The 19,604-nt window shown below is 40.9% G+C and overlaps 1 protein-coding gene across 14 annotated transcripts in view; it reads right to left on the minus strand.

The window, feature by feature from the left end:
* Positions 1-19,604, minus strand: part of LOC137171244 (disabled homolog 2-interacting protein-like) — a 149,323-nt gene that overhangs the window by 77,156 nt on the left and 52,563 nt on the right. For 10 of the 14 annotated variants that reach the window (XM_067575130.1, XM_067575129.1, XM_067575132.1 and 7 more), the window contains one exon: positions 7,104-7,225. In XM_067575130.1, the coding sequence (XP_067431231.1) occupies positions 7,104-7,225 (122 nt within the window). The remainder of the gene's footprint in view (positions 1-7,103; positions 7,226-19,604) is intronic. The other 4 variants (XM_067575127.1, XM_067575136.1, XM_067575139.1 and 1 more) reach the window with 1 other exon arrangement.

Below are 19,604 nucleotides of genomic sequence, written 5' to 3' on the forward strand. Positions count from 1 at the left end.
GTTGGCTGGCATTAAGAGCGAGAGAATATGAAAAAAAATGAGATGTGGTGCAGAAATGGCAGGATGTTCTGAGTTTTTGGACACAAAAACCTAATCTTTTTTTTTTTTTTTTCCAGCTTCCTTTTTTTTTCTTCCTTCGATTTCACTGCAGGGAAGAAGGTCAAGAAGGAGAAGAAGAAGAAGAAGAACAGGGGGACGAAAAAGAAGGACTGTGAATAAGAAGGCATATAGGAGTTTTGATAGAGCAACTTAGGAGGGCGGCACGAAGAAGACAGAACTTAACAAGTCAGCCGGTATGCAGGAGAGAGTACTAAACCGGGGTAGCGTTCAGCCTCAGGTGTAGCTTTTCAATACAAACAAACAACACAGCGGCGGATTCGTACGCCGAATAACAGACTGAGCGCCTTGAAGAAACACACGTTTTAACCTTAGAGACATACCTACAGTGCCTCAACCTCATGTCAGTCTTATGTATACGCATTTTTGACAAGATGGCAAGAGGCGACACGCGGTGAGAAGACCTCCCTCCCTCCCAGTCAGGCCATTAACACACCTGTATAATTACCACCTACAGTGTGAATAGGTCGCCCCAGGCAACAATGGAATAGAGATAATTAGAGAGGGACTTTCAGACAGCCTGCCAGCTGATCACAGAGGAGTCGCTGCAATCTGATGAACAGCACCTGTCATTAGGAAGCACTCTGGTCTAGAGACTGTTGTCTGTGTTTGAAATCACCCCCTATTTACTATATAGTGCGCTATATGTAATGACCGCCATTTTTATGTTAGTGCACTAAATCTGGTTTATCCAGTATATAGTGGATAATTATATAGGGAGTAGTGAAATCAACAAGTGAATAAAGGACTTGCTAATGTCAGTGTATTTAAGCTCACACCAATCGTGGGAGTTTCATTATTGTGTGCTTATGTGACCAAAAACAACTGCTGTGCCCCGATTCAAAGTTTTGAGTTGCTCACACTGCAAAACTGACAATATTAAAACTCCAAACAGTCAGTACTGACAATAAAAAAAAGGCTTAAATCTGAAGTGTACTGTGTATGTTCAATATTGTTTTGTATGCTAAGAATAAACACAAATTGCAGAGTGGTGGTGAGACAACTTGTGGAAGATCTTGGAAGTTCAGTTTACTTGTCATGGGGAGCGCTACTCCGCCTGTGAAAACAGTTGTGTAATTCTGTTGCTCTGGAGAGAGGGAGCTGTCTAAAGTCAAGGTAAAAGTAAAAATACCTCACACTCAGTTTGAACTGGGAGACAACAGATTTATAACGGAGTCTGTGTTACAAACTGGGGCATGGAGTTTGGAAGATGTGGGTATTTACCAGGCGGGGTGATGCATTATAGGAAATGTAGGATCCAGCATGACTGTAGCTTGACCTGTACTAGTGGCAGAAAATCAGGATGTCTTGGCCCTTTGCTGCTTTGATTTTGACCGTTCTTTTTTTTAAAAATATGTCTCTTGCTAGCCTCCAAACTTTGTTGAAGTCCGACGCTAAATTGCTTCAGAACCCCTTTAAATCTTTGCCTTCAGAGGCATTCTCACGTCAAGGTTTGATCGATGTCTGCTGGCTTCAGTATTGTATAATTTTCTGTTAGCACACTGATGTCTTGTATTCTAACTGCAAAAATGTGTATACTGTCTGAAAACTGGACACAGATAATGTCTATGGATGTGCTGCATAGTAGCAGTGAGATCTAAATTCTTATTGTCAATGAAAGTAGGGGCGGTTATGACGTGTAACATCAACAAACAGACTCAAACATAACAGAGAAAATGAATTATTTAGAATTTTTCATCATCATCATGCAATGACATCAGCAATAGCTATTGTCTGCATGCTGGATAATGATAAGACTTTGGGGTTTTGGTGGTAACTCTTCATTTAGAGCTGAATCTGACAAGGTATATAAAAGCCTAGAGATAAGTGGGCAGCAAATGGCTATACTATTGCTACCTGCCACCAGTGAACTCTGTTGAAGGGCTATTAGCTAAATGAATAGGGCTGAGTCACCGCTGTTGCTATGAGCGAGACACCTGGGGTTCCAGTCATGGTCGCTTCCTGAATCTAATTCTCACTCCCTTTCTTAACTATTGGACTGTATTAAAAAACATCATTTACTCCGTATGTGCATGTGAGTACGTGGGCATGTGGTTAGATTAGCACGGGCGTCATTCTAAACAATGAGAAACATGAGTCAGACTGTGCAGTGGGAATGTCGTTTCCGTTGACTGTATTTAGCATCACCCTGAAATCAGATCCTTCAACGACATGACAGAAGGACCTGAGGAGAGGCAAAAGATTTAGACTTTTTTAGATGCTAAAGACGGCAGTGCGGTAGAAAATCGATAACATCCACACATACATGCAAACACCTTCTCTCATTTCCTCATATCATCATTCACAATCCTCTCCAAAATCATAGTAATTCCGCGCCTCCCCCCCGTAGCCCTTAGAGAGTGCATGTGCCTTCTGCTGTTGGCATATTCACAGCTAACAAATTAAAATGCTTCTCTGTTTCCCATCCGCAGAAATAAGTCAGTGAATAGAGACCTGTCCCTGCCGGCGAGGTGGATTGATTAGTGGCTGCTTGTTCTGTTTTTACTTCTCTCCTTCCACTGATGGATGGACTCTGAAAAAAAAAAATGGAGGGAGAAGTAGAACGGCAGGAGAGTAAAAGTAGAAGCTATAATTTCTCTGATTATATTGTATTCTTTGCTCTCCCTTTCACTGCGGACAACAATGTGACATTAAGAAACACCGCTCTCTAATTCAATCAGCCCTGTCGAGGGCTTCTGCCAAGGGTAAAGGTTAGCTGATATGAATGGCCTATTTTCTCACTTATAATCAGTCAGTAAAGATGACTGATGCCTATATTAACACCGAACCCCACGGGAGGCGAGACACGCTGGGAGCTCCGCAAAATGTTAGCATTTAATTCGCCTTCATCGCCCGCTCGTATGAGATGACTGAAGAGAGCGAGAGGAGGAAAAAAAAGTATGCAGGAAGAGGGATAAAGAAAGAGACATAGAGAGAGAGAGAGAGAGAAAAAAAGAGAGAGGACAGAAATAGAGGTGAGACCAGTCAAAAAATTGAGAAAATTACAGCGAGTGCCTGCCCAGAGAAGAATGAGCTATAGGAGCTGGATAAATGGGAAAAAAAAGAGGGGAGCACAATGTGGAGGTGGCAGAGCATGAGTTGATAGAAAAAAAGCAATAAAATGGAACTAAATGATGGGGAAAGTGAGGAGAAAAGTACAGCAAATGAGTGACAAGGTCGCTGACAGATCGGGGCTCAGCAGGGGCCATGGCGCTGACTGCACAAGAAAATCTGAGAGAAGCTGGAACAAAAGACGGTGAAATACAGTAGAACGAGGTTTGTCTCTGTCTGCCGTTTATATTTCAGTCGTTATCTTAGCGGATATGTCCGTAGAAAAACAACGTTACGAAATGCCTCACACTGGGCAACAAATTAAACACATACATTTTGAAAGACAGATAAAACCAATTCCAGTGTGAGATCAAATGAGAGGAAAAGAAACAGAAATAAAAAGTCAAGTAAAATCAGAGATTTAAAAGAAGTCGCTGAGTCACCATATGACACTACTCATAACATGCAAAGGAAGTGATGTCTGACATTGGTTACATAAACTGATATGTACAAACTTGACTTCTCCCTATTATGTCTTGCGGTACGTGACTCATTTTTAAAAATAACATGACCAGTGACTCCAACATGCACAATTGACACCTGATGAACTATCATTGTTCTATTGTGTGGTACAGAAATTTTTAAATTGACCTACGGGAATACAATTTCCCAGTGTGCTTGGGTGAATAATACCTATAAATCACAGTGTAGTGAGTTTGCATGAATGAATACAGGATGTAAATAATGTTGACATCCCCCCCCCCCCCCCCCCCCCCCCATTTATTAATTTCTGACATCACAATGCTGTCCCTTTTATAGAAGCTTTCATTTAGCAAACACTTACTTATACACAGAAACATGATAAGGCTATAACATCCAGTGCAGCATAACAGGAGGGGTGGGGGTGGGGGCATTACAGCGTCACATGTTAGCGTGAATTTCAATGAGCTCTTTAATTATTCCACATTTTCTATAGTTGACAGCTAATTAGAAGAAGGAGGGGATGGAATAATCTGATTCAACATGCGTCCTCGAAGGAGAGGAGAGGCTGGTATTCAACCCGAAACCTCCAACCCCCGTCTCTCATTGTGCTCGCTCTGGAGGGAATTCGACGGGGGGGGGGGGGTTGTGGAAAGAATGTGTTTGTCCATATTTACTATGTTACCTTGTTTACATTGCAAATGTGTGTTAGTTTACTTCTGCGCATGCCTGTGTGTGTGTATATGAGAGAGAGAGAGAGAGAGAGAGAGCAAGCATAACAGACATGCATACTTGATTATAATCTCAGCCTGCCCAAACCCATTAAATCAGCACTAAGAGGACGGCTCAATTTTACTGCTTTGCTTTTTTTAGTTTTCTTTTTTTTTTTTTCATGAAATTAAAGCAAATGCTTGCAACAAGTTAATTCTATTCCCTTGGCTTGGCAATTCCAGGCTTCCTTAATGGGGGCTGATAGAATCAGTGCCTGGACAATCAGCAGGGTGTTCCCTGCTTCCACATCAACCTCTCTTGTCCTCCTCTAGTACAACCAGATGAAAACAAGAAACCTACCTGTCCAATTAGACCCCCCGCTATTATCTGAGAGGAGAAGAGAGGTAGGGAGAATGGAGTCAGCTAGAGATTGGATAAGAAGCTAAATCACAATTGAGAATCAATCCAGTCGGCTGGTTGCAATCAGCGGGACGTGGAACGTGACAGACTTAGATAAGGTTTGTTTGTCTGCTCTTTAAACAAGCGCAGAAGAAGACAAACTAGCAACTTGTAACTTTTATATTTAATATATGCAATCCTCTAGTATTTCTGAACTGTCTGTTGAAGATTAAGCTTTGGAGAGAGTTTTAGTTTCTCTCCATACCTACTGGTGAGGAATTGATTTTTGGGGGATGTGCTTCTGTGTGTGTGTGTGTGTGTGTGTGAACGTGGCATCCATTTGTGTGTTGGAGACACTGTATCTAGTCTCTGCGAAGAACATGAGAGAAAAACATTTTGACAGATTTAGCTCAAGGCCTAGGAGGGGTACTTTAGATGTCACCACAACTCTTTTCACTGGAGGGAGAAAAGTGAGGGGTGGTTTGTCATTACTAAGTGGGAGTGGGAGATGCAGGAGAGAAGGAGGAGAAGACAACCGCCTGCCTGCACGTCTTCCTGTTTGCATAGTAGTGTGTGTGCCACCATGCTTGTGTCCTATAGTTCCATCTATCTGCTTACTTTATCTCCTGTGTTTTTCTAATTATTTATCCTTAAAATTCATTAATTTAAGCAGAAACAACATTTTGAAAAAGTTACTGAACAGTTGCTTAGCTGGCTGTGCTACCGTTAAGAGGCCAGAAGGGGGCAGTATGACGGAAAAGTGCAGGAAAGGGTTCAAACCTGTCTGGGGAAGCTTTGTGCAAGAAGTCACTGCTGCTGCCTAGCAATAAGCTCACACAAGTAAGTGAAGTGGTCATGTGATTGAGACAGGATGACTTTGCTGCAGTGCTCCGATTCTTTTTCCCTTCCCTGGAGAGTACAAGGAGCTGCTTAAGAGACACTTAATCAATATTTAGCCCCACTATCTGACCCTTTCTGTCTCCTACAAGCGTTCTTTTTTTTTTTATATATCTATATATATCTATATATCCACTCATTCATGTCAGGCCTTATCAAAATAGACATAAAAAAAAGAAAAAGAAATGACTCAATTCACAGTCTCTGTGTAAAAATGAATCTAAAATACGATAAATCTGTCAGGGAGACAATAAAAAGAGAGAACACATTCACGCACACGCTGACACACACACACACACAGCATGTAACAATTCATAAACCCTGGAAACACAATTTCCGCTGTTTTATATGAACAGATGAGAGTTCAACCATTTCTAATCAAATCCCATCAAAGTTGTGGGGATTTTATATGTTGACTTTAAATGTCGGCGACTCCTAAAATCAGCTTCGACTGTTTTTAAGTCATGAAACGCTTTATTCTCACTCAGCGGGTGGTCCGACGCCGGTCTATTTGTTCTATTTTCTGTGGGCTTTTAACAAAGCTTAAGAGACGTCCCGATTTGTTCTTTTGTAGAGACTGAACGCTATTTTTTTGGGTGAAACGTGGTTGATGATGGTGATTAAAAAGGAGATGAAAAAGGAGAAAATGAAAAAGAAATACAGGAAGTGTATCTTTTCTATTTTCAGAAGGAATAAAATATCTTCTAGCCCTGAAGTCGACCCGTCAGTTTACCTGCGGAGCCGTTACAAAAGGCGGAAAGTTTACAAAAAAAAGTTGGCGGATTGTTTATGAGAGACTGATCGTTCACCTCTGGGTTGTCGTCTCCCCGCTCATTATTTATTAATGGAAATATGCACTGCTAATTGCTAATTAGCTTTAAATTGATGACTCATGGCGGAATTTTTTGCTTCATTAACTGGCTGTTTATCTATTGAATTAAACATGGCAGAAAGCATACCGGATTTGAATTAGAGCAAGATGACAGACAAAGGCCTGCTGTGTGTGTGTGTGTATGTTTGACAGAGAGGAGGAGAGACAGTGTGCTTAGAAGTGAGTGAGTGACCGTGTCGCTCGTGCACAGGTGCGGGGAGTGTGCGTGCGTCGGCTTACTTGAAGCATGTTGACGTTATTCAGTGTGAAATGCGATGAAAAAAAAAAAAAAATCACACAGGATGTACAAAGGCAACGGAGCACAGTGCGGTGAACGTAAACCCGAGATGTGTAGATGTGTAGACGACGCTAAACATCAAAGGACCCGTTCCAACTTCTGGAGTAAATGAGTTTCAGATTGGCTTGGGTCCATCTGGCCGCCAGACCGGGGGTTTTTGTAGACATTGATCTATAACTAACAGCCTGCAACGGCGAACTGAGGCGGTAACGGAGACAAAGTCAGAGAGTTTAAAACAAATAGAGAAGACAAGAGACGGAACATAAAAAACAAACTCACAGTACTCACGGTGACTCTGAAAGGTGTGGCGGTGGTGGACGTGGCCTCCATGGTGGGTGCGGTCTTGTCTGAGGCGCTGCCTGGCATGCTGCGTCGGCGTCCTGTCCTCTCTGGAGGAGACTCTGCGAACACAGAGAGAGATAGAGATCTTAGAAATCGCAAAAATTGGCACTTCAATTGTGAAAAATATACGTTGACATTTTGGGAAATACACCTCTTTGGTTTTTTTTTAACGAGGAGACTGATACCACTCCTCTGTCTGTCCATTAACTACACTTAGCTTAGCTTAGCTTAGCTCAGCATACAGACTAGAAGCAGCCATCTCTAAATCTCACTACTTAACAAGTTGCATGATTGAAATAAACAGGATATAATGTGTTAATTAGTGATATTTGAGCTTGGACAGGAGTCAGGTTAGCTATTTCCCCCTGCTTCCAGTCTTAATGCTAAGGTGAGCCAATCACCTGCTAGCTCTAGGTTCCTATTTAGCATACAGACATGAGAGCAGTATCCAGTTTCTCATCTAACTCAATTTTTCCCCCATAATTTCAAACTTCAAACATTTTTCAATCTCCACGAAGCACACTGTGTGATTGGCTGTGAGTGTGTGTTATCACTCTCCAGAAGCTCCAGTCCACTTGACCTACCTGTCTCTACGCTGTCTGAAGAATCCAGAGCACCCAGAGGAAACTCACACAAACACAAGGGGGAGAACGTACAAACTCCAAAGAGAAAAACAACCTAAACAGAGCTTTAAACTGAGCTACAACGCTGAACCACAGGCACAGCTTTGACACTGACAGCGTGGTGGAAATGGAAAAGGGTATAGAGTTTAGGGTGCCACGTAGGCTGGAGAGACTGGGTTCAATTTCAAACTTAAAGACGTTTTTTTGTGGTGCAATGAAAGGTTGCAAATGGGTGAAACTCGCTTAGAAAATGACAAACCCAAAGCCTAGGATGTTTAAAGCATTCAACATGTTCACCTTTTGACTTTATATGTGATTTGATTCAAAGAAGTTAACACTACCTACTGAATTCCTCCATGAACATATCTGTTAGCTCACATAGGGACTAAAACACTTTTTTCCTTTGCTTTCCATTCTTTATCTTCCCATCCTTGCCCCAGTTACTGAACTTGTCTGTATATGTTATCATTCTATCTTGTGCATACATCTAATTCTTTGCCCGAACCGGACAAACAGTAGAGAGCGAAGTATCACATCAGCGTGAAAGCGATGTTGAAGAGTTCTGGAGTCAAAGACTGAGCATAAGTGTGCAGCAAGCAGCAAATCTGGACATGTCCGAGAGGAATGCGAGTGATGCTGAGCATGCAAGTCTCATGCAAGCAGACTTCAGATAGCCATCATCGCTAACTATAAGCTCATAACACAGAGCGAACTAACAACATGTTAGGATTTCTCATTTTGGGATACACACACTAAAAAGTAAAACAGAAAATGTGTATCATGCTGATTAAATATTGGCACCATCTACAGGCCTTTGTGATACACATGGGGTCATGCCATCACTGAGGCCATGTTAGATTATATAAATGAGACTTATGACTGCGACATTGGAAACTAATCAAATTAGTATTAAGTATGTGTTGCAGAGTGACTCTAAAAAGGATGAAACTGAGTTAGGAAACATATTCCTCACACACACACACTACACTGTAGTACAGAATGCGTATCAGGAGTGTTCATCATTTTACTGGGAACTCCATGCAGACTGGTGATTCAATCATCTCCAGATTTGGTAAGCAACATCTCTGGATGCCTGAGACTAAAAATTATTGATCAAGCACAATAAGCTAAACAAGTTTCACTTCATGAACAAAAAAAAATAATGAGATGTAATTAGTGAACACTGCATATAATCTGCAGCTTCATCCAATCTAAGCATATCAACTATCAGGACATTTTTGGATGTGGTGGTACTCATTACTACAACTGTTTTTTTAATTTGACACTTCAAACTAATCTGTAAAATCAACATGCAACAAGATGTGGCCAATACATGGTACAACAGTACTGAGGTTGACAGTGCTTGGACACCAACTCCAGAAAATGTAACTAAACAAAATCAAGAAGCACTGATTTACATATTCTACTGTAAGTGTAAAATGAGAAATAATTTATTCTTTTGGACTGTACTGACTGAAATTGGATGGACAAAATATTGTGCCAAATGTATTTGCGCCTAACATAATATTTGCATTTAGAACATCTCTAATAGATGAGTACACAATTGGAAGATGTTTTTGTCAGAGCTATCCTGTCTATTAGCTTGTCAAGCTGAGCTGTGCTAAATTAGCTGTCTGCTGTTTAACAGGCCTGTTGACTGAATTAGCGTAGATTGTCATTGACGAATGGATGGAGGAATAGCGCTTCCCGCCATGCAGAGCGCTGGCTTCCGTCTCAACCCACACAACTCTTCAACCTAACATAAACACGGGGGTCCGCAACAACAAACAGCAGACGAACTCAACACGTTCTGACACCGAGCAGACGTCCTCTCCTGCAAAATCAAATCTCCGTAATTGAAAACTGGAACCATCTGGATGCTCAGAGCGGTGATCCGTTTCTCTGTGGCGGTGAGGAGGATTTGATTTTAAACTAGTTTAGTCTCTGTGTCACGGAGACGTGTTAAGGCTTTCTTGGTTGAAATGTACCAGAGAAATTTGGAGTTAGAGAGAGGACATCTGTGTTAACCTCTTTAACTACATTGGTACATAGAAGGACACAATACTCTCAGGAGATGACTGATAAGAGTTGGTTCACTCTGGTCTAACTGTATGTTCGGACAAGTTGTTTGTTTCAACTTGAGTGAAAAATTTGTGCTTAACCCGGAGCTTTATCAGTCTGTTTCATAAACGCAGAGATAGGAGAGGAAAAGGGAGAGAGTCTGGAGGGAAATAACAGAAGGAACCAGAGTTACTGCTGAGTTCTGAGTTCAGTCAGAGGCTGAACTGAACACAAACACACACATCAAAAGACATGGTTGGTGCATCCATGGCTAACTAGTTTACAGCTAATGTACAGATGGTATTTTGGCTGTTTGGGGGTGAAAAAACACAAATTTTCAAACGGGGGGTCAAACAGGGGTCTGAACACACCACACCTATTAAATATTTAAGGTTTGTGGGCATACAAGACTTATCTGTTGCAGTATTTTTCTTTTTTCTTTTTACCAGTCAAAACTAATGTTTTTATTCACAAGTATCAATTTTATTAGGGTGTCAAGTCTCAGGTAGCTTAATTTAATTAGCTTAGCAGTCAAATCAAAGTCAAGTAGGTCAAGTCTCAGGTCTACAGCTCTGACTAAGGCCCAGAGGTCGATAAAAACATGAGCAATGTATTACTAAACATTTTCACATTTTGTAGAAGGGTGACCGAGCTGTTCATGTCTCATCCTGGAGGTTCTGTTTTATGCAACAATAAACTTTCCACTTGATGTTAGGAAATAACTGCTGTGGTAAAGTGGGCCAATGGAAAACCCGTCCGATCCATTTAATAAAGACTGGTACACAGACAGAACATTTCAAATACACAAAAAAATACTTCCTCATTGTAACAAACAAATATGGCGGCACTGAAATATCTGCTGCTGTGATTTAATCCTTTTAAATCTGAAAATCATTCATGAGCAAACGGGGCTGATAAGGTAATCATGAAAATTGACTGAATTAAGTCGGTGTGAACTTCTGTGTCTCTAGTCACTGGATTTACCCCCTCTAGTCTGCTTTACTTCTTAACGGATATCTCCCCACTTGTACACAGCTGGCTGCTAAAAGCGCTCAGAGGAAAACTTGCACTCTCTCACACACACACACATACACACATCATTTTGTTGTGAACTAATTGTTGTGTGAAATTACAGTGCATGCTTCCACATGATTTTGCCATCTGCGTGTAATGTATCTCTACAAATGCATGGAAGATTTCCCTTGCTATAACTCGTTCCTGTGTCTGACTCCAAGCCCTCTAACCAACAGCAGATAGTAAACGGATCCGTGCACATGGTGCTACATCAGATTGAGGTCTTCCATAAAACTTCAATTAAAAGCACAAATTGCCCAAACTGAACCCTGAAGTAAATCATCAAAGAGCTGTTTTGCACGGCATGTGCTGGTTGATCTCAGATTGTTAACACCTGTTTAGAGGGGCCTGCCTCGCAGTTGTTGATTAGGCTTTTTCATTATCTGGAGGTCTGCGCTGTAATTGTATGTTGGGAGGCATCCGGCGTGCAAGGCTGCATTTTGTACGGTCAATCAAAGGGTTAGAGGGCCCACAAACAAACTGCTGTTGTGTCAAAAGGTTCAACCGCAAAGTTGTAGCCTTTAGACCATCGACAGCAGAGGTCAGCAATTAGGTTCCACCATGGGCCTGGTTTTTCACGATTATTCATTTGGCGGCCATTATATGTTTTGTTTATTGTAAGACTGATTTATAACACTTCAGGATTGTACTGGAGGGCAGATTTGGCTAAAAATGACTCATTTTCAAATAGATGTACTTGCACTTCAAGATTAGACAAATACTTTATTGGTTATCCATACATGACAAACATTGGCCTGCTTCATTTATGGTTGATTGAAAGTGCTGTTGTTATATAAAAAGATTGCATTGACACACCATTACTGGTAGTCTACCCCATTTATGTGTTTGTGAAGAACAAATGCCTAAAGTTGTGGAATTAAAACAGTGTAAGAATTCACATATTAAAATGTATTGTCAGGTAGGTTAAGTATGTAATGACAGCATCATGCACTGTTCAAATATCATGGTTCAACCATGGTGTCAATGCCTCTCCTCATATGGGGCAGTATTTGATGTAACTAGGTTATATTCATTGTGATTTATACTTATTTATTTATTCGGTTATCTTCAGTTGATTTGTGAAAACTTCTGTAGAAGGTTTGATGAAAACTATGATAGTAAAAACTTTTCTTTTTCTTTTTTTTATCAGGGAGCCAAATATATTTGCAGGAGGGCTCAATTTCCCCAAGAGTCACCATTTGCCTACCACTGATCTACAGTTTGTTTTTTTTTACATTAACCTCCTTTCCAATTTATTCCCTTCCTATACATCATGCTCTTCATCCTCTATTATCTTCTGCTTTTTCCCTTGACCCTCCACCTTCTTCTCCTTATCATGATCGTATCATTGCAATTTTCCTTCACAAATTCCCTTTCTTCCCTCCTGATTAATGTTCTCTTTAAACCTCTATCTCTGACTTTTCTTATCTACAGAAAATAGTAACATTGGTGCTTTTCCTCTTCATATCCTAAATCCAATCAAATTCTCATCTGTCGTTCTTCTTCGTTCCACTTCTCTTCCTTTTTATTACCTATTCTTATAAACAGTGGCCCGCTTCATTTACGGTTGATTGAGAGCGCTGTTGTCGTTGCCTTAGAAAAAGATTGCATTGACTGCTTCCTATTTGTGTTTGTTACCCCAAAAACCCATACCACCATCTCTCCATCTACCATCTATCCACAAATAGAGCCTCTGTCTCTCTTCCACCTTCCTCCAGGCATCCTCAGTAGGTTAATGGGACCCTGAAAGTGCCAGCGAGAGCCCTGCGGGGCCTAAAGATGTATCTATCTGTGTATGTATCAATCTAAACCTTTCTTTCCTTCCTTCCCTCCTTCCTTCCTTCCATTAACATTCAGTAATATAGGTCAAACTGCATATTTCCTTAGTGCTTCCCAACCAGGCGTGCTCCATCCAGAGACCAGTGCCAGCTGACCTTTCCTTCCTCTCAGACCTGAGCAGCACAGGATATTCAAGCTTACAAAACGACTGTAGACGAGGGTGGGAGAGAGGAAAGGTTCAAATCTCTCCTATACTTCTGAAAAATAACATATTCGAGCGTTGAGTTGTGTAGAGACACAGTCTGCTGGGCAGGCAGGTGGCAGTGTGTCACAAACACTGATATAATACAAACAAGGCAACTGATCCAAAGGGGAAAAAACAGGAACGATGACGAACATTTGGCATGAGAACTTATTTTTAGTGTGACTGTGCCAAAAGTGCTGCGCTGGTAGAATGATAATGATGGTTGACTCTCCAAACAAACATTGTTCTTTTGCCTGGAGTGATGTGCTTTATGATCTTTTAGTGCTGGAGGAGTTGGCTGTGCTGAGTGGCTCTGTGTTAGTTAGTAATCATTCGGCAGACTTGGAGTTGGATGATTTCTGTCACATGCATAACTGTATTCCAATTATGCGCACACGTCCGCGAAAAAGCAATTAGACTTGAGTTTCATGATTTGTGTTTTACGCGCAGGTTGCTGTTTTTGGCGTCCGACCAGAATTGTTTTTGTCCAGGGACACGTCACCGTCCGAACAATTTTTGCTGGGCTCATGTCTCTTCCTCACGTCTTAGCTCCTCCAAGAGAGGATGTGAGAGGGAGATGCGAGGACGGAGGAGTTTAATTCATCAAACGAGACGTCCTCACTCACTCCGGCGTCATTTTGAGGAGACGACGACTACTCATGACGTACAGCATCACAACCGTCGAATATGTAGAAGTCAGCTATCATTATATGTAGCAATTATTAAGTAACAGTTTAAAGTTAAAGTTTAAACATAAAACTCATGTATAATTAACACTTTACACTGTTAGTTAATGATATCTACGCAGTCATAGTGATAGCTGGAAGGAAAACATCTGATAACTGCTCTTTTGTATCATTTGATTGTAGATCTATAGCAGCGTCCGGCTGTTTTAAGACATAAACAATTAAAATCTGGTGATTACTGAAAGAACAGAACTGATGGAAAGGAGCAATAAAAACAGCTGCAGCCTACAGAATATGTTTAAAAGAAATATTGCTTATTTAGTTTGTGAAAGTCTGACATTCTTCTCAGGCTCAGGATGATTTTATATGAGAAACGTGACTGTGTGGCGTCATATTATTTTCCTGAAGGAGCTGAGACGGAAACGGAAAAAAACGAAAAGGAAAAGAAGAAAGGAGAAGCCTTTGGCTTATGAAGAAAAAAATGAAGTTACAAGAGTGTTTTTTTGTTGTTGATTGATTCACAGACATTGATTCATGATTAAGTAATTTTTTAAAGTCATATTTTCCTGAAGGAGCTGAGATGTACTTGAAATGGAAAAGAAGAAAGGAGAAGCCTTTTGGCTACATGAAGAAAAATAATAAGTTAAGAGTGTTTTTTATGATTGACTCATGATTCAGTAATTCTTATTTTATGAACACATAAGAAAAGCTGCTGTTGGTGTCGCCGTTCCTGTTCCACAAGTAGTTTTCCTGATCTGCTGTATTACGATCATATATATTAATATTACTACATTAAAGCCTGAATGTTTACTGTCCTAATATTCAATCAAAGGGGTGTTGCTGTCTGGTAGGATACACCTGTGGTTCTTTGCTCTAAGCTCTTCAAAGAGACTCCTCTCTCCTCACCTCCTCTGAGGTACATTTAAGGGTTTGGAGGATCCACGATGATGACGGAGGGAGAGTGATTTCACAGCCGGAGAACGGAGGAGAGAGGACCCAAAGAAGCATAAATTAGCTTAATGAAAAGCACCCCAGGATTGCTAGCTGATAGTCTTCTTCTTCCTCCCTGCCTTTCCTGACACAATGCTACATTTGTTGGCACTTTACCTCCACCAACTATCAATCAATAGCATGAAACTGGCAGAAATGCGTATCGAGTAGCCTTCATCGAAACATTCCTCCCTAGTGCTACAAGTAGTCAAAAACTCACCATATTATCACCATTTAGGTTGATAGTTTGCTAACTTGTTCGTCCTATCACTTATTTAACTCCTGAGGAAAATATCTGGCTCTTTAGCAGCTAGTTGCATCACTATGTTCACCAGCTAGTCTCTAACTTTGTCTGTCTGCTACTTATTGTTACGTGACTTTTATTTATAATATTATTTGCCTGTTGTGGCTGAAAAAAAAAGTTGTTGGCAGTAAAACCAAACACGCTATAAAGCTCTGTAGAGCTGAGGAGAAACTGCAGGGTGGGGTGAAAATGATCGGCGAGTTCACCGGTACCAGCGACGGCTTTCACATACAAATAGTCATTTGATCCATTGTTAATATAGAATATTGATTATAGCTGCTTTAAAGTGTGTATTTAAAGTAGGTAGAAATATAATCCAACTCTTGTTTGTCGAGCTTATGAACAGAGAGTGTGAGTACAGGGCTCTGTTATCAATAGCAGCACGTGTCGGCATGTCAAGAAGTCTGTACCCTCAGGGCTGAAAAATAGCCTCCGAAGAGAATGCCGAGTTCTTGTGTTATGACAGGAGGGAAAAACAGAGGAGAATTCAAACACACACACATATGCATTTCTCTGTGGGCCGATGAAATGTACTGCAAAAAAAAAATCAAAAAATCACAGACTGTCAGGCAGTGTTTACTGTGTTCTCTCTACCTGGAGGGCTATCTTCTCTCAGTCCGCCCTGGCCTTTCATCCTCCCTCTTTCACAAATACATCACTTTCCTGTTTTTCCCCCCTCAAGTATGAGACAACTAGAACTTGTCTTGACTGGCTGATGGTGCTGCGTCTGTCTGGAATATAAACTGTGAATTAACATCGATCAAAGAACAATCTGCAAGAGAGAAGATTTATTTATTTATATCATAAGAAGGCATGGTCTCATTAGGTTGTATGTCTGACTCCCCAGCTGGACGGTGAACCATGTAATAGGGGTCAAATACAGTAGAACAGGCGGGCACATCTGTATGTTTTAGTCTAAAAAAAAATGTTGAGAAAAAGAGGGGAGAGAGTGTTTCCTTGCGTGTGTACACAGAGACTGTGAGTTAACGCTGAACTGTGAGGACAGCGCTGGACTTTTGACCCCTGAGATTCAGTATTTACTCAGTGCAGAGATGATGGGGGGTGATAAAGAAGTGTCTGCTCTGTCTCCTCGGAGCGACTCTGTGGACACCAGGGAGTAAAAGAGAATCGTTTCGACCTACAATCACCACTAGCGCAGACAGTCGACAGTCACTTTCTGCTAACATTGAGCCTTTACCTTAAAGTTGACTGTGGGCTGATAAAACAAAAGATCACAGCAGCCTAAACTTATACTAGACTTCAGTATTGACACCTCAAAATGGAATATGACAAACAATATAGTATATAGTAGAAGATATTGGGAGCATAAAGCAACCCAACAAACTAAAAACTTCTATATTTTACCATTTTCAAGCGATATCCAGAGAGAGAGAGGCTCTGCTCAGTGTTTAGTTTGGCATACGCTTGCCTTTGTCTCAAGTGTGTTATGGGAAGGGGAGGAGGAAGAGGACTGCGAAAAAAAAAAAGGAGAGTGGGGTGCAGAAGGAGGAAGTTTGTGTTTGTGCAGAGGGCGACACAGCAGCAACATTCCTGCGACTGCTGACTGAGATCCAACTAAGTCCAATAACATCGATCAGCAGACGCGCAGATATGAAGCACTGACACCATGTGCGGGCTCGGTGTCAGTTGATAACGTTACCGAATGACATATGACAGCTCTTTGACATGTTTTCCCTCCAAAAAGGTTGCACGGGGATGAGCACAGTGCTTAGGGAATGACACTTTATTGGCTAAGTTGTAGTTAGTTGTGTGATTTTTAATATTTGGGGCTTAGGGATTGGTGGATGCATTCAATAAAATTTGTTTTCATCCTTTTTCATAGAATATGCTGGTTACATTTTATTCTGTCCCTGTGTGTTTTTGTACATATACAGTAAATACATGTAAAAATAACTCTGCTAGCTTGCACATACTGTCTGCTGTATGTTAACAGGCTGTTTTTAGGGGGGTGAGCGATGATGGAAATGATCTTCTATAGTTCCACAGCTATTCCTCTAAAACCCTTCCCTGGCTCTGCCTTGTAATCTGAGTGGATATCTATGGATTAAGGGGGGGGATTAGCCCGCACCTGTCCCCCTCATCCCCCCACCCCCGTTATTGGACTCTTTCGGGTGCCCCGAAGCACTGCGTCATCTGGCCCCGTCTCCAGATGATTCACCGGTCTGAGGGAAACGAGGCTAGGCGAGGACACAGAGACTCCAGAAACGTGGATTAAGATCAGAAAAAGTAATCCCGGGTTAAACACTGAGATGATGTGGAGAGAGTGATTGCTATATTCACTGCCTTTCCCCTCTGCCTTGTGTCTCTGCTTCCTCTCTTATGATCTCGAATGCATCTAAACTACGGAGCTGTCTTCTCCTCCTCCTAAATCAAAAATGATCAAAGAATTAAGTTCTCTGTTTCGGTTAGTGAAGCCTTTGTTTTACTAAAAACATGATCCAATCTGAAAAAAAAGGATGTTCAGGCACAAACAGATCAAAAGGCTAATGTGTTTTAGAGAAAACAGGAAGTGATTAAATTGTCTGTGAAGTTAAGGTCTGAACTTGACACCGCGTCGCTCTGAATCTCCCATCGTGTTAATATTTAAAGTAGATTAACACTTTGCAAATTATTAACACAGATGTTTGGGTTTTTTTTTTTTGGCTAATTATTAATACAGATGTTTTTCCAGACTTCCTATGTTTAGGTGTAAGTGTGACTCTGACATCGGAAACTGAGTCATTCTGTGTTGTTGTGCCTGTGTTTCCCATCACTCGGGATGATTTCTCTCCTCACTTCCCATCAGCAAAAAATCTGGCTACATCATAAACAGCTCGACAGAAAAAACTAAGCATGACGCGGTAGTCGTAGATCAGAAGTGTTTCTTGGTAATGACCCTCTCAGAATACGATTACGTGCAATAACTGTCAGAGGTAATGCATTATTGAGTTGTTATTGAGTAGTTCGAACACTGTCTTGCGAGCTGCTGGCTGTAACTCTTTTTACTGTTATGTGATATTTCTATGCTGTCGTTGCTTCGCTTCTGGTGCTGCGTAATGTGACGCGTACGGTCGGTGCTTTCACTGGAAGCGTCACAGAGCAGCCCACATCTGTTAGTACAGGTGTGTTTAAAGGATAGGGGAAAGAACAGACTCACTTCCTGGAGCTTCAGGCAGATTTTCCTGGACCTGGATACTGGTCTTGTTATATGTAAATTGGACTTGGTGTAATCCTACTGTTGGACTTTTTATTATTGCTACAGCTTTTGTTGTGTGATTGTCTTTTTCCCCTAATTATGGCTCCTACTGAGTCCAAACTTCCTGTGTAGACTTTTCTTCTTGTTTTTTCCCCTGTAAGTTTTTTCTTTTGGTTTTTATGTAGTTGTTCTGAGGCAACCATTGTTTATTTGGACCTGTGAAGCCCTTTGGAAGATTGTAGGTGATGTTGAGCTATGCAAAGACTTATTTTCCCTACTGTGGCTGCTTTAATGTTTTATTGATAATGGATTATAAACTTGGAAGTATCGCAGGTTTAAGATTGTATTGCTAGAAATATAAGTAGGTTTTATTTAGAGTAAGGGTTAATATGACTTTATGGTTAGATGAAAGTTAAAATGACTTTAAAGTTTAGCTTTAAAAGGTTTAAGACTGAGAAGAAAGATGAGACAGATGTGTGTTACCAGCTGGTGTTTAGGTGATGCGTTGCCACTTTTTATGTAAAAATATGGGTGTGCGAGAATAAAGTGTGATCAAAGGAGAAAAAAGGAATGGCAAGTTATTTATGCCAGACTTTGCATAAAAACACACCTAAGGGCAGTCTGTCTGATAGTGTTCAAAACAATATGATGCCAGGATGACATCTCATGGCAGCCAAAGTAAGGAATCTGTCAACATGAGAGAGGAAATAAGAGACAGAAACTTTGACTTCCACTTTTTCAGAGACCTAATTTTTTTCCCACCATCAAGTCTTAATAGAGCTAAGACAGCTTTCCTTTACAGTTGAAAACTGTTATGTGTTATACAAGAGCTCTGTCAAAAATATATATATAAAAAAAGGAAAAAGAGACAGATGATTAATTCTGTTCCAAAAAAATTACAGCATTCAATTCACAGGACAATTCAGAACAAAGAGTGTGATTGCATCAAGAGCTTCAAAACACGCCAGCATAACAAGTCAGATCACACAATGCCGCTCTCTCTTTCTCTGCTCGTCTCGCTGCCGTTCTCTCTTTGAGATAAGTGGTAATTTCATATGTAAATGTCACCGACTCTCGGCAAAAGACGGGGAAACAGATCCAGAGTGATGTGAGGTTAAACTGAACTGATATAAGATTTTCCGTTGGCAGATAACGACACACACACACACGCATACACACACATACTGTGAAAACAATAACACATGAGCTCATGCAACTGCCACCTGACCTGTCCCAGTGACGGTGAATACGTCAAGAAGGGGCTACAGTAACTTCCTCGAGATAAAACACTCACAGATCTGTTCGTGGCTGTGCTGAGAACAAAAAAAAAAAAAAAAACTCTTCGTATATATACTGCGCTGCCGGGCCTCAAGAGTGAGAAACATTTCTGCAGTATCACATCATCTAGCTTCAGGCAAACAGAACTGTTCACTGGAGAAAAGTTGCTTTTTTCACAGCACAAACCTCATTTTAATGAATTT

The sequence above is a fragment of the Thunnus thynnus genome, chromosome 19 (genome assembly GCF_963924715.1).
Source record: "Thunnus thynnus chromosome 19, fThuThy2.1, whole genome shotgun sequence".
Lineage (NCBI taxonomy): Eukaryota > Metazoa > Chordata > Actinopteri > Scombriformes > Scombridae > Thunnus > Thunnus thynnus.